General features: G+C 32.8%; 3 protein-coding genes across 6 annotated transcripts in view; 1 reads left to right on the top strand and 2 right to left on the bottom strand.

Moving 5' to 3' along the window:
• Positions 1–6,479, top strand: part of LOC126781808 (neurogenic protein mastermind-like) — a 30,429-nt gene extending 23,950 nt beyond the window's left edge. For 2 of the 4 annotated variants that reach the window (XM_050506863.1, XM_050506860.1), the window contains exons 5-9: positions 1,023–1,145; positions 2,485–2,754; positions 3,645–3,777; positions 4,461–4,536; positions 4,802–6,479. In XM_050506863.1, coding sequence (XP_050362820.1) covers positions 1,023–1,145; positions 2,485–2,754; positions 3,645–3,777; positions 4,461–4,536; positions 4,802–5,152 — 953 coding nt within the window. In that variant the 3' untranslated portion in view covers positions 5,153–6,479. The remainder of the gene's footprint in view (positions 1–1,022; positions 1,146–2,484; positions 2,755–3,644; positions 3,778–4,460; positions 4,537–4,801) is intronic. The other 2 variants (XM_050506862.1, XM_050506861.1) reach the window with 2 other exon arrangements.
• A 521-nt stretch (positions 6,480–7,000) lies between these two features.
• LOC126781810 (CD151 antigen) lies at positions 7,001–11,720 on the bottom strand. The gene is made up of 5 exons (XM_050506864.1): positions 11,664–11,720; positions 11,360–11,578; positions 9,923–10,105; positions 7,964–8,161; positions 7,001–7,437 (listed from the first exon to the last, which is right to left on the bottom strand). Exons 1-5 carry the CDS (start codon positions 11,718–11,720, stop codon positions 7,120–7,122), a joined length of 975 nt encoding a protein of 324 aa, XP_050362821.1. The 3' UTR covers positions 7,001–7,119.
• Positions 11,721–11,996: 276 nt separating this feature from the next.
• LOC126781788 (elongator complex protein 4) lies at positions 11,997–15,258 on the bottom strand. Its single transcript, XM_050506820.1, has 7 exons — positions 15,016–15,258; positions 14,904–14,939; positions 14,691–14,806; positions 14,235–14,472; positions 13,317–13,582; positions 12,509–12,743; positions 11,997–12,144 (listed from the first exon to the last, which is right to left on the bottom strand). Exons 1-7 carry the CDS (start codon positions 15,125–15,127, stop codon positions 12,053–12,055), a joined length of 1,095 nt encoding a protein of 364 aa, XP_050362777.1. The 5' UTR covers positions 15,128–15,258; the 3' UTR covers positions 11,997–12,052.
• Positions 15,259–15,409: the final 151 nt, after the last annotated feature.

The raw sequence follows: 15,409 nt of genomic DNA, 5'->3' as shown, positions 1-15,409 counted from the left end.
AAAAAAAACTCACAGACATAACTAAATACAGAATAACAAAAAATACAATGTTGCCCAAAATATATTATAAATAATAAATATAACAAACTTTACTGCCTTTAATTAGGTAATTGCTAATTATGTAATCATTAATTACGTGCACGTATTATGATTATTAAAATAGAACTACATTACCTAACAAATTATTTATAATGGAATTTTAAGGAAAAAAGTTTATCTATGGTCTTTATTTTATTTTTATTAATACGTGTCATATATATATATATATATATATATATATATATATATATATACTTTTTTATATAAAATCTAACGAAAACGTCATAACTTTGCTTCTGATACGTGTGTTATGATACAGAAATTGATACATGTACTCGTGTGACTCAACATTTCTTATCGCAGTTTATTTATAAACAATAAAGAATGGTGATAAACACAATGTACAAAATTGTTACGTTATAATAAAAATGTTGAGCGAAATTATGAAGTACGAATGTTTGGTTATCCTTATTCAAGTTCAAAATAATGTAATAAAAAAAAACATATGAAATAATCGATCACCTGTGTATGTACGTTATCGTATATAATTAAATTAATTATTCATTTTTGAAACGGTAAAAAAATTAATAAACATTTTATATAAATACTCTATTTACTCGAAAATTAATCAAACGTCTATATTATATTGTCTTTTTGAAAAATTAGGTCTAGGCTTTTTGAAAAATAAAGGTCATATACCTAGATAGATATGTATATTAATGTTTATTTATGTTTCGAACGGAATTATCATATATATATTTATATATATATATATATATTATAAATCTATATAATATTATATAGAGACTTTTTACAAAAAACCTTAGTACCTACCTAGTAATTTAATTTTTCTTAAATATGTTAGACAAATAAAATAAGTAACTACGATAATAAATCTATAAACAGAATCTATCCAATATGAGAGCTTATTGTTTGTTGAAGGAGTATTTCATTAATATATATTTTTCATATAATTATGACAGGTAACGGATGTGATTCCTACTCGGTATCTCAATCGCAGAGCATTAACTTCTCGCCATCGATGCGACCGCGGCCAACAGGCCCCCCGCAGCAGAACCAAGGACCTGGACAGGGATCAGCAATCGGTAATGGAACTCATGACTAACATCATGACTATACTCGTAGACCTTGCAGTTGACTACGCTTAAATCCCAGTTTAATTTTTTTTTCCGTTCTGTGACTAGTTTTTTTTTTTTGTAACTGTAAAATACAAAAAAAAAGCTGCATGCATCTTGCCTGTGTTATTATGACAAATAAATATGAGATATTGCCGAAAAGTGTATACTTATATAACACTTCTCTAGTATATAATTCTTTCAGGATATAATTTGATAATTTCATTTTCTATATGTTGAAACAATTGTGTGCAATTTTCGAAGGACCTAACGTCCGTCTGCCATGTAAACCTGCCATTTTATTTTTCCATGCATATTATATTTTGGTTAAATTATTGCCTATTATATGTGTTTCACCCAGTATTAGATGTCGTTGGTTATTGAATGTAAAATACAATATTTCGTTGTAAATGTATAACTAGTTGAAAAAAAAAAATCGACCCCGGAACTATTTGAATTGAATGAATAATAATAATACGAGTTAGAAAGTTATAACAACGTGCTATTAGCAGTCTAAATGTTTATGTTATCGTTAGCCTAATGATTATTACAATATACTTAGCTTATCAATTACGTGGAATGTACGATTACTGAACGATCTCGTTTCTTATTGCATCGATTATGTGAAAATATTTACGTGGTAATAATAACGTGGGCGAGGTCGACATGTCGTATACATTATAGACTCGGTTGTACCCAGTACCCAGACGGTGCAAGTAGATGAGGTTACTTTTAATAATGCAGATAGAACGCATTCAGCGGACTTTGCGATCAATTCTTACACGACAGATACATAATCATTTATATGCACATTTTTTTTTGTAAAGTGATTTACTATTTTATTTCAAATTAGAGTTAAGTTGAAATCGTTATTTTATTTAATAAAAATAATGATGTTAACATATTTTTTCAATGAATAACTAATTTGTATACTAATTCTTATTAAAATGTTTGATTATTCATTAATTATCGGTTTGCCATGATTGTTATAATATATTAACACAATATTAAAAAAATCGACGTACGCTATAATAGTGTTATCAGTTTATTATTAAAAGGCATTTAAGGTTTTTTGTACTACACAATAAAATTCATACAATGGTTAGATACGTACGTTTTGTATAATACATTCACAACATTTTAGGTGTGACGCAATATAATCCAATAATTAAATCACGAACAGATATCGAAGTATATTCAATTATTTATTAAAGTCAAAATCGATAGTCTGAGGTCACGATTTCGCTGTGCCCTTATAATTACTTTAATGAAATTGTCCTTTCGAACTTCAAGTCTTAATGTGAAACAGGGATAGCAGCGGCTGGAATATCGCGCGAGCAGCAAGCCAAACTGCTGCAACAGCAGCAGCAGCAGATGTTGCGAGTACAGCAGCAACAAATGCGGCCCCCGCCACCGGAATACAAGGCGCGCTTCGCAGGCGCGCCCGCTGGTCCGCGCCGCCCCGCCGCCCCCGCGCCGCGCGCCTTCGCGCCGCACGCCCGCCAGTACGCGCCCGATTGGCGGCACGTGCTCATACAGCAGCAGACCGCCCGCCAGCAGTTTCCACACCACCACCAAGGTATAGCGCCAGAATGAACCCGATGAAAGTATCACAGATACTGAAATCAAAATATTAATTGTAAATAGGTTTTTTTACGAGCGGTCTTGTAGCATTATTTAACATCAAGAAAAATATCGTGTCTGCTAAACGTTAATCTAACAACGGCTTGGAATGTGGATTATATAAATACGTAAAAAGAGAAACTTTGTAGTTATTCTTTTGCTACAAATGTCTGTAATACACGTTTGTACATCCAGGCGACTATGAAATCATTATTTTATCGTCCTCTTATCGATCTTAGTTTAAAGATCCCATAAATTAGGCTTTATATAAGGAGTTATAAAATTTGCAGTTAAAACTAAAAAATCTTTCAGACATGATAAGTGTTCATGTTTTTTCTTTATTACAAGAATTTACGTCGTGACACAGGACGCGTAGCGCTTTAAGCATTAGGTCAGTGTGAGCGATAATCACGGGAAATACGCAAAATTTAAAATAACAAAATTCGTTCGTATCAGCTATCGGATGTTTGGAGTGCGATTCTTAGATGTAACACATTAAATACTACGAGCAGTAATCGTTGGTTATCGCGACGTTGATTTGGAGTAGTATCAAATATTCCTTAGAATAAGTCGAATAATTGGTGCACCCACTGCACTAATTATTTCAATGTCATTCTGTATATATGATTATAGTATAAGTTCACGATCTGTTTCTATATTGAATACATTGTTGTAAGTTTATCTACTTTATATATATATAAAGTACCCAGACGTGTATATATATGTATATATATATATATATATATATATTGATTACACTATTTTGTACACACTTGCCAATTTATACTGTACTATGGTGCCTAAATAAATCGCTTGGCCAATATAATTATTTGGATTACTTTTCAGGATTCAATATGGGTGGCATGGGTGGTATGGGCAATGTGGGTGGTGTGAGCAGTATGGCACAACAACAGCAGTTACAAATGCAGCAGGCACGTCTGCAGCAGCAACAGCAATTAATGCAGCATCAACAGCAAAGGTACCATAATATGTAACATATATGAACAAATTTTGGTAAATGAAATGCTTGTTCTAAAATTTGTATTTAACACAATGCAATGACTGTATTCATGATCTAGATTACATAGTCATTTAGAATACAATTTTTACATGTACTGCACAAGTACAAGTTTTACACCATAGAGAAAAATAATAATTTAAAAATAATATTATCTATGTATTTGTGTTTTAAAGATTGCAGTCAAGTAAAGAAAAAAATGATTAAAAAAAATTTAAAATCTTAAGCATACAAAGCTATTGAAACAATACAAGATTATTTTTTTTATAGAATAGGAAGGCGGACGAGCATATGGGTCACGTGATTGTAAGTGGTCACCAACGCCCATAGACTAACTAAGATGTTATGTCCCTTGTGCCTGTAATTACACTGGCTCACTCACCCTTCAAACCGGAACACAACAATACCAAGTACTGCTGTTTTGCGGTAGAATATCTGATGAGTGGGTGGTACCTACCCAGACGAGCTTGCACAAAGCTCTACCAGTAACGAAAAGAATGAACCCGTATAAAACAAATATATCTCGTTATCTACAATAATAGTGATGCAATGATTAATTAACGAGTTGTATGTACCCCCCTTTAACCTCCAGCGCTCACCTTGTCGCCGTTAGTTGTTTATTCATTGCGTTTGTTTACTTCCAGGGCATCGAATCAGCAACAGTCTTCAATGTCACATCTAATTATGCAACAAAACCAAATGATGAGCGTGCAAGGACAGGTAAACATTTAATTGTACATATTAATAGATTTTGTGATGTATTTATTATAATAGGAATAATATTAGATTTTTTTTTAAATACAATATTAACATTTTTATTTATTTTCTACGTATATGTGATTGTACACGGCTGTATATTGAATGGTCGTTTAATAAAAGAGTGGCTCCTAATATTGTCATCAGGTATACTAAGAGGACGAATAAAGCAATTGATTAAATTAAAGACTTACATAAAGTAATTTATTATATAATGTTTCACTTTCAGATGCCGAATATACACATGTCGCAGTCGCAGAGCATGAGCATGCAGCAGGCCGGCATGGGCGGGCTGAGCGCGCACGCACCCATGCAGCCCATGCAGCCCACACAGCAGCCCATGCACGCGCAGACCAACGCCATGCAGAACTCCATCATGTCGCAGAACGGGCCCATGCAGGGCAACGGAAACAACCCGCACCACTTCTCTTCTCTTCACTCAGCGTCTTCCTTTACCGGACAAACTGCAGACTTCAATCTCGACTTCCTCGATAACATGCCTTCCACGGACGCCAGTAATCTCACCGCGCAGGAGTTGCTAAACTCGCTAGACAACTCCTTCCTCAACGATATTCTATGAGTGTCTCGATAGGACGCCGGATCGGATGCCGATCGAGCCGGTGTGCGGTCAATTAGATGTCTTGTCATTTTCTCTCATCGTTGTTGATGTTTTCATATAACATTAACTCGCGACCAATTGTGACCAAAGTTTTCAACCAGATAACGTGGTGCCGCCGCCATTCTTCCGATGTCTTTTAACATTTCTGATACGTTGTTTTATATAAACTATATTTATTCTAAAAGAATTCCATTTCTTAGAGTTTATAGTTTTTATGGTTGTTCATGCATAGTTCGTTTGTAAAAATATTGTATAGTAAGGTTGTTTATAGCATATTAAAATAATTAAACCTAGTAGCGGAATCTTCTCACATGACTTAATTTTATCTTTGTGAGATATTTAATTTCCTCATTTATTGCGAAGTAGTCTTTATATACTATGTATATTTATTACAAATATTAATATAAGTAAATAGCACAAAAGACATTTCAACGATTTTATTTACACGCTTATAAATTTATTTATCAAAATGGCGACATAAATTGGGGCAATACATCTGTCGACGTGTTTAATTGTTATAATAGAGGTAACATGACATTACAATATAGTTTATTGTTTTCTGGACCTCCACTCAAAACCTTGCTGATAATCTTTCGTCACTAAGCTGGCGCGACTTATTGAAATTGTGTTTGTAATTATTTATATGATTAATGTCCTTACATTCGGATACGAGATTGTTAGCGAGGTTTCCGCCTGTGAACGACTCAATCAATTTTTATTTATAGTGCAAATGTAAATTTTATTAATTAAGTTTATTTTTAAGGTCATTCCTGTACCTAAGATGTAATTAGTGGATTATACTGTGATGTCGGTCTCAATGGTCTATAGGTTAAAATAGAATCAATTATTATGAATAGAATATTGTTATTGTTAAGGGTCTCATGTATCACGTAGGGTTTGTGGGATTCTGGAATATTCGGAATGTTGGTTTCTTTTTTAACTTTATTCAACAAGTTCTGTCAATATGTTATAAAAATTAACTTATAGTATACATATGTATATTATACATTATGAACATTTTACAATTTTAGATGGCATTAAAATTTATATTCTAATTAAAAAAAAAAAGCATAGCTAAATAAGAAAAACGTACGATTATGTATAATGCACTTATTATTCCTTTATAAAATGGACAAACATTTCGTAAAATGAAACATTAGCTCTCTGTTACAATTGTAAACCCATACATTTATGAATGATAGAAACATTCCAGAGCCATTGTTAACAATGTTTTAACTTTAGGACCAATTTTTGAATGTTCTTTTGAAAATAATATTACTTATTGAAACATGATTTTTATTTTATATACTTATTTTCATAACATCTTATAATCTAGATACAGTCTTTTACTTATAACACAATTTCTTACAAATAAATGGAGATAAAACTTTAGAGATACCGATATCTACAATAATATGAGGGGGACATTGATATCAGTTGTAGAAGTTAGTGGGTTGTTTTTAAGTTTTTGTTCTAAATATTATGTACATAGTTATGGCACTTCCGATTTAGTTGAAATATGTACATAATGATAAACTAGTAAAGTTTGACCGATTCCATATCCGGGCACACAGTTACTTTAAGTTTAATAGAATTGTCAATTTTAAATGAACGAAGTTATTAATAAACATCTATTAAATTAAAATTGCCTAAAAATCTACCATAAATAAATGAATTCAAAAAGCACGATAACTACAGTATACCGCTTGTAAAATATAACTTATATATGAAGGCGGATATGGCGAAATTATATGGCATTCAGCACAGGGAACAATAAAATTGACAAAACTGGTGCTTTTATAGAACACTTGATTGTTGGAAAGATTAAAAATGTATCACCACATAATAGAGTCGGCTTGATGTTTATACAGAATATCAGAGAAGGTCTCCAACTTCCTCTCTAAAGAATTTATCTCCGCGGCTAATTCTCATACCATCTCATTCGGCTTGTTGAAAATCCTCGGGTTGCGTACACGTGGACTGTAAAAGTTATTTGGTTGGACGTATTTGGCTGTTATCGGTTCATCGTGCAAGCTTACATTCCGTTCGTAAATGTTTTCATTCGACTTACTCTGCATACTTTTTAAAGTAAAGAAATGCTTCTCCTGCTTGCTTCTTTTTAGACGAATACATGAAAACACGGTACTTAATAGCACAGCCAGTTTGAAGACGGCGACTACAAACAACGCTAGCATGAATACGAAGTATTGCTCTTGGTACCAGTCTTCCAGTTTTGTTTGGCAACCCTGAAATTTAACAATGAGAAAATAAGGTAATAATCAGTAAAAGTCCTATGGTAAGAAGAGTCCTCCCCACCGAAGAAAATTATAAGCATAATTCAGAATGTCATAGTGTGGGTTGGTTAACATTAGAAAAGTGCTTGTCCGGATTTGAACCCGCGACTTTCGCCTAAGATACACGTATTTTATACATGGAGCCCTCTTATAAGCCACCTGAGATTCAAATTAACACTAAAGTATTAATTAAAACAGTTACACGGTGTTGACTAAGTGGCATAAAGTTTAGTTTTAATTATGATTATATACAATTAACATGAGATATAGAACAAATTAGTTTTATTCAATTACATAATAGTCAAATATATAATATGGTGTCATAATATTAGCTTCATATTCATAAAATTAAAATGAATTAATTTAATTCGACTAATTTAATATATTTAAAATGTGAAAGTATGTTAGTTAAACCAACATTGAACCTTTTTGTATATAATACGGATTATCCGGTGATAGTCGTTAAGGCCGTACTTACATGTACATGTCTGAACTGTGGAATGGGCTGCACCTCTTGGCAACGAGACTGGTTTACAGGGGCTGGGTTGAGATAGGAGACGTGTTCGGTTTGTACGCAACAGCTGAGCGGTACCGACATCCCGCGCGGACCGAGCCGTCGTAGCTGCCACAGCGACATGTCGTAGTTGCGTGCGCTTGTCATGCCGCAGCATTGCAACTGAGATTTTGGACTAAATTAATAGAAAACTTACGGACTTCAGTTGGTGAAATTAAAAACATTTGTATGAAAAAAATGCCTTAATGCCATACTTATTTATCTTTAAATGTTATAACGTCTTTATTACCCTGAATCAAATAAATAAAAATGTATACGAATCGTACGCAATTGTTACGGATAATATATAATACGAAAAAAACAAACAAAAATTGTATGTATACGTTTCGAATTGTGGCAACATTTAATTGAATTGTAATTGAATTTGGGGCAACATTTTTATTTATTATTTATTTGGGAAACATACAGCATAATATAATACATAAAATTTAGTAACAAAATAAATTTCACTTAAGCCAACAAAGTTTCCACTTATACAAACAAACATGGAGTGAACCTAACGATAACAAGTTATTTAACAATTTATTAAGATATATGAATAAAGTATTAAAAATAATTTAAAACAGAAAAAAAAAAAAAAACGATAAGTATATTACTGACAAATACAGTTTTTTAGAGCTTCTTTGAACTTAAATAAATTTTCGTTAAATATATCTATACTAGTGTAGCGTTTATTATGATTGTCACATGCTCTTACTAAAAAGCGATTTTTAGCATAGTTCGTTCTACACATTGGGACACAAAAGGTATGTTTTGAACGGGCAATGGAATGTGAGCACTTGATATAAATGTTGTTGACTAAGTACATTGAATCGACAAAATTATTTACAATTTTGTAAAGAAAAACCTGATCTTTGCATTCCCTGCGTTTCTCAAGCGACAAAATATTAAGCTTATTAATAGCATTGGACCCAAATTTACGCGTTAATCTTCTAATAAATTTATTCTGAACATTTTCGATAGCCATAGCATACTTAGAGTATTGTGGATTCCAAACCGTTGAAGCGAATTCCAAATTAGATCTTACATACGAGTTATACAACACATTATATGTATTGATATGCTTAAAGTCTCTTCCCTGGCGAAATATGAAACCCATCATACTGTAAGCTTTTGCGATAATTTTATTCACATGCCTGTCAAATAATAAATTAGAATCTAGAAGCACTCCTAGGTCCCTAACTTCGGTTACCCTCTTAATTAAATGATTGGAAATTGTGTAATCAAATAAAATTGGATTTTTTTTTTCTAGAAAATGTTATTACATTGCATTTATCAAAGTTAAGATGTAGGCCATTAGATGAACAATATTGCACTAAAATATCCAAATCATATTGCAAGTTTGAGCAGTCATCACTTCTTTTTATGATTAGTTATAGATATAGTTTTGTATCATCGGCATATAGAAGTATGTCAGGATTTTGAAAATTTTTTAGTATATCATTAATGAAAATGTTAAACAATAGGGGACCGAGGTGATAATATTTAATATATATAATATTTTATAAATATTTACATTTATATATTTTAGGCAAATTGGTCTGATGCTTAGTAGTACTTCTGCCCATAAGCATTGTCATTATAAGAAATAATATGAATTTCTTACACTAATTGAACTGCAGACAAGGTGTTATGTCTCTTGTGTCTGGATTTTAATTGGTAGTTGCGTCGATGGTCGAACCTGGTGACACGCGGACTGGCACCAGTGGTACTTGATTATAAATTCAGTTATATTTATTTACTTTATAAATTTGTTTTGTTTTGTTGAACAGCATATAGTGCAGACATAATTTCTACCTAGCAGTAGACTAGGAGTATGTTACATTATTGATGACCTTTCTAGAGATATATATGTTTGTATACCTCAGTCTGTGCTAAATCCAATGCCGCTGTGAAATGTTCAAAGTCTGGCACCGCGTAGTAGCTCTGTAGAGCTCCGACCGCTCCGCCGCGAGTGGCCTGGATGCCGTAACATCGCAACCATATTGCTGCCAACACACCCGCTGCGCACTCGCAGAGTAGCAAGCCGAGCACTATCAGAAAGTACTGGAAGCAAAACTCTTATTTATTATGAAATTACAAATTTTCATTTATGGTCTAGTGGCTAGTAGAAGGCTAGTAAAGCCCCCAAACCTGGAGGTCCTGGGTTCAAATTCCAGGTCCCGCCAATAAAAAGTTATTGCGGTTTTTTGACAAAAATTATCAATAACAGCCCAGAGTCTGGAAGTTGGAAGTGTGTACACTCCCTAGCCTGGAAAAGCACGTAAAGCCGTTGGTCCTGCGCCTGACCTTGTTCCAGTTGTGTCGGATTGTCGGATGTCCCGTTTCTGTGCTAAGGCCTCCTCTTCTTTTGAGGAGAAAGTTTTGAGCTTAATCACCACCACGCTGCTAAATTGCCGGTTGGTGGTTAAACAAATGGCAGATCTTCATCCGACATATGCGGGTTTCATCACGATGTTTGCCTTTACCGTCGAATTAATTTTAAACATAAATTAGGCACATGAAAACTCCATTGTGCCTGTGTTAAAACTCGCATTCTTCGGTTACGACGCACGTGTTCTAACCACTGGGCCATCATAATTCTATATTTCAATTTAAAATATACTAATATTATAAAGAAGTAAGTAACAAGATATTTATTTTAAGTGTGTCTGTTTTTAAAATTGCCTTTTGCACATTTTAATTTGAGTTAGTAGTTTCAGGTATGTTACAATATTAAATATATTAAAATTAATTCATGGAAAAAAGACGTTGGTCTGGTAAGATGTACAAGTATATTAGATCATAAATTGCTTATATAAGAGGTTTCTACTGAGTATATTGTATATTTGTATGTAGTTTATTGTTAAAAAAAAACCATGGGGGAATAATACCTGGACCAAGTACCTTCTATATAAATATTTTAAGACATAGGTATTCAAGACAGGTAAGATACAGGGGTGCTACTAAAGAAAGCATTTTTGTTGTATTATTTCACTTATTATTTATATATACATTTATTTAATGACTCTGTACAAAAAACACTGCGCGAACATTCATATTTTAAAGTGCATAAGTAAGGGCGCGAATCCAATTCTAGCCACTATTTCTTTTCGTTCATAATCTATAATGGGAAGCTAAATTCACATCCTTTCGGTCCGAGGTAAGGAGTGTAAGCATTACTAACTTCGGGCTGCTACCGCGAAGTTCTTGGCAGAAAAATTTAATGTCTTTTTATTTTTATTAATTGTTTAAGTAAATTAATTTTATTAAAGTTTTATTGTTTACAATACGAAGGAAGGACTAATAAATAATACTTACAAAAGTTAAAATAATGTATCCAGGTAAGTAAGTGGCCCAAACACCTAAAGCAGCCACAGTGCAAACGATAAGTCCAGCTCCCAGGAGCGCGAGCGCGACGTAGTAGAACGGAGGCTCATAAAGTCCATCCTCTGGCATCGCGAGCAACCGTGATAGAAGAATTCTTCGAGAATCACTCAGCAGAAGGAATCCACAAACCACTTTCAAAAAACCACAACCCTTGCAATGAAGAAATAGGAACAATTAATTTAATCACCTTGTTAACAATCAAATTTTCATGAGTTTAAACGCAATATTTACTTACAAAGAATATGGTGTTAAAACAGCCAAATAAAGCTCTAGCACTCGATATTTGTTTCATTATTTAATAATAAATAAATAAAAACTGTCACTAAGTATGACCTATCTCCGATATGTTCACAGCGCGTGATCGTGTTTTGGTAAGCCGTTGAATAATATGCGATGAATACATTTGCCGGTTTTAGGGAGATACGCTCTGATGAACAGTGGGGTGACTAATAATTAAGTCAGTTTTGCCTAAAATTAATGCATGAGCTATTTTAACACCAGTTTGTAACTACACTTAGAACATACTATAAAATTTTAAATTATGGGTCATGGGTAATAAAAAAAAAAATGCGAAAAATATATGTATTAAATCGTTTTAAAATTGTAACAATATCATTTTAGTTTTTAAAAATCGATATTCTTTTTGTTAAATCCACCGCATGTCTTCGGAATCGCTGTTATATCATCTTGTTCACGCTCACTTGATTCTTGAAGTTCTGAAACGGGTAATTAAAAACACTTGAGCATTTGTTGCATAACATAATAAAAGTGAAGTAAACACAACCCGTGTTCCATTGCAGGGCTTTCTTTTTGAGCAAATGGAAGCTTATTTAACCAATCTAAATCGAACCAGTGCTGATTATATCGGAGGTCTGATAAAGTTTCCTCGCAGTTTTCACCATCAATGTTGAGCATGAGGAATTTTAACACATATTAAGCAGGTGAAAAATTAGTGTCGCTTGCCTATATTTGAACCTACAATCATTGATTAAGGTATTAAGTTGTGCCATATACAAATGGAACATTTCAGCTAAATAAATATAAATAACATATAATATTTTTTACAACTACAATTAATACCTGGTGGTAAATGCAGCTTTTCTATGACAAATTTCTTCCTTCTTAATTTGAAAGCTAGGTCCAGACTTGGTGGTACAAAGGGTACGAGGGAATGAACAGCAGACAACTTTGTTATGTGAAAGAGACCATGATATTCGTTGTATACAGGATTTGTTTCTTTACTCGATCCAGCAAATGACTCTATTCTTACAGCATTATCAACTGAATAAAGAAGTCTTTTCATGATGCAATCATTCTGATAAAAAATAAACATGGTTAATTTTTTTAAAGATTTCTTATGAAAACTCTTTGTATAAGTACATTAATTAGCATTTAACAGCTTTACCTATAAATGGTGTTTAATGGGTAATTACTCAAGCAATGCTTTATCATCATTTTACTGGTGGTAGGGCTTTGTGTAAGCTCCTCTGGGTAGGTACCACCCACTCATCAGATATTCTACCGCAAAACAGCAATACTTGATATTGTTGTGTTCCGGTTTGAAGGGTGAGTGAGCCAGTGTAATTACAGGCACAAGGGACATAAAATCTTAGTTCCCAAGGTTGGTGGCGCATTGGATATGTAAGCGATGGTTGACATTTCTTACAATGCTAATGTCTAAGAGCGTTGGTGACCACTTACCATCAGGTGGCCCATATGCTCGTCCGCCTTCCTATTCTATAAAAAAAAAAAATCTTCTTTTGTGAAATTAATGGTAAAAAAAGAGAGAAATCAATTTTATACAACACAGCCTCTAAACAATGCTTACAAGAAATTATATAATTATTTAAATAAAATAAAACAAAATACAAATCTGTCAATCGCTTACATCAAATAAGTGTGAAGGAATTGTAACAAATGCCACTGCATTCGTATTGCGGAGTAGCACTCTTAAGCAGTATACAAATTTTAGAAGATCTTGTCCATAGGTACTGATATCATCATCACAATCCAAAGCCATCCATATGGGTGACCCCAGTGATTGAATGCATACACGGAGAATATTTTTATTTTTACTATTATTTTTATATTCTTCTTTTAACAGGGCTTCCTTAATATTTATTAAAAGTGTATGGTAGAGATTATTTTTAAAACCTGTAAAAATCCACAATCAAAAACTGTTATTACTATTTCACCATATTTCCAATCTCAGTAATTTTCTTATTAGTATTATTTATTGTAATTAAAAATGTCCAATAGGCAGTTTTATTTAACGAGGTGAAAGAAAGGTTTTGTGCAAGCCTGGCTAGGTAAATACAGATACAAGAGATAAAAAATCTTAATCCCCAAGATTGGTGGTGTATTGGCGATGTAATGAATGGTTTATATTTCTTTCTTAGTGGTTATTATGTTGTAAGGGTCTGGTGGTAGAGCTTTGTGCAAGCTCGTCTGGGTAGGTACCACCCACTCATCAGATATTCTACCGCAAAACAGCAGTACTTGTTATTGTTGTGTTCCGGTTTGAAGGGTGAGTGAGCCAGTGTAATTACAGGCACAAGGGACATAAAATCTTAGTTCCCAAGGTTGGTGGCGCATTGGCTATGTAAGCGATGGTTGACATTTCTTACAATGCCAATGTCTAAGGGCATTTGGTGACCACTTACCATCAGGTGGCCCATATGCTCGACCACCTTCCTATTCTATATAAAAAAAAATCTTTCTCAGTTGTTTTTATGTTGTAAGGGTCACCTGATGAGGTGGCCTGTTTGCCCACCGTCCTATTCGTAACATAAATATAATTACTTACTATTTACATTATTTTCATTTTGTTCCAGGCAACAGTATGTGACATTACAATTATTTATTGTTTCAGCATCAATGTGCCTGCTTAGATCAAAGTTGTGACCAAAGTTTGCATTACTACCAAATGAAGATTCCACTTGACTAAGTCCTTCATATCTCCATGCAATTTTCATCTCACCACTTGATACTTCATTGACTTTTTCATCAGAAGGCGATGTGCATGGTTGGGGCAGTTCTTTGACCTATTAGAATAATTATATTCTAGTAAGCTATTTAAATAATTACCAAATAAAAATAATAGTAGTCTAAATAATTGATATTTCAATCAGAGAATGGATTTTCTAAGAAGATTTTTAAATTATATTCCTTAAAAGAGATATGTTGTTTCTTATTGGTTTAATTATAATAATATTTTGAACTTTAATTAATTAATTAATTATGTCAATATTATGATACATACTATTTCTTCTGTATTTTCGTCCGCTGATGCGATAAACAAATCATGCTTACACACAACACCTTCAGCAAGAAAGTATTTAGTGAGTATTCGACTATAACTGCCTAGAACATCTTCTTCTGAAATATCATATTAAAATAGATACATATTATTATATGTGTCATTAGTATTTTAATCACAAATAACATTAATTTGGACAAATTATAAAATACTAACCTATAAGAAAGATACCACCAACCGGTAATCCTCCACCTAAAAGTATAATATTGTAATTTTTTTCATTTTTATAATTGAAAACATCAATTGAATATATTGTATTGTAGCTTACCAATAATAAAATCTAATGATGGTATACCACTTGAGATATAAGGCAAGTTATTTTTTACTTTTGTTCCATTAATACTTGAAAGAGACAGTGATGTTTTATGAAAGCTTGACATTTTGAACTGAAGCTATCCCATTTAAAAAACCTCAACAAAACAGTTAAAATTTAATTAAATGGCTTGTGAATAGTATACACATTGAAATATGAGAATATTAATTCCCAACACACGTTTTATACGTGTGAACAGTAAAATGATAAATGACAATATAAATAAATAACATGTCAATGCCAATTTACAATTGCCAATTGTAGTGATTGAATTAATCGATACCGAAAGTAAGTTATTCGAACGGATATATTTTTATAATTAATAAATTAGTTTTTAAGTTATGTTACT

The sequence above is a fragment of the Nymphalis io genome, chromosome 4 (assembly GCF_905147045.1).
Source record: "Nymphalis io chromosome 4, ilAglIoxx1.1, whole genome shotgun sequence".
Classification (NCBI taxonomy): Eukaryota; Metazoa; Arthropoda; class Insecta; order Lepidoptera; family Nymphalidae; genus Nymphalis; species Nymphalis io.
This window is presented reverse-complemented; position numbering and strand designations above follow the sequence as displayed.

Excerpts from the sequence above, each read along its gene's own strand:
- LOC126781810 (XM_050506864.1), bottom strand. The coding sequence starts at position 11,720 with ATGAAACAAATATCGAGTGCTAGAGCTTTATTTGGCTGTTTTAACACC. Across the intron at positions 8,162-9,922 it reads TGGATTTAGCACAGACTGAG|TTGCAATGCTGCGGCATGAC; the intron begins GTATACAAACAT and ends CCAAAATCTCAG. Across the intron at positions 7,438-7,963 it reads CACAGTTCAGACATGTACAT|GGTTGCCAAACAAAACTGGA; the intron begins GTAAGTACGGCC and ends GTTAAATTTCAG.
- LOC126781788 (XM_050506820.1), bottom strand. The coding sequence starts at position 15,127 with ATGTCAAGCTTTCATAAAACATCACTGTCTCTTTCAAGTATTAATGGA. Across the intron at positions 14,807-14,903 it reads TGGTGGTATCTTTCTTATAG|AAGAAGATGTTCTAGGCAGT; the intron begins GTTAGTATTTTA and ends ATGATATTTCAG. Across the intron at positions 13,583-14,234 it reads AAATGAAAATAATGTAAATA|GTTTTAAAAATAATCTCTAC; the intron begins GTAAGTAATTAT and ends GGATTTTTACAG.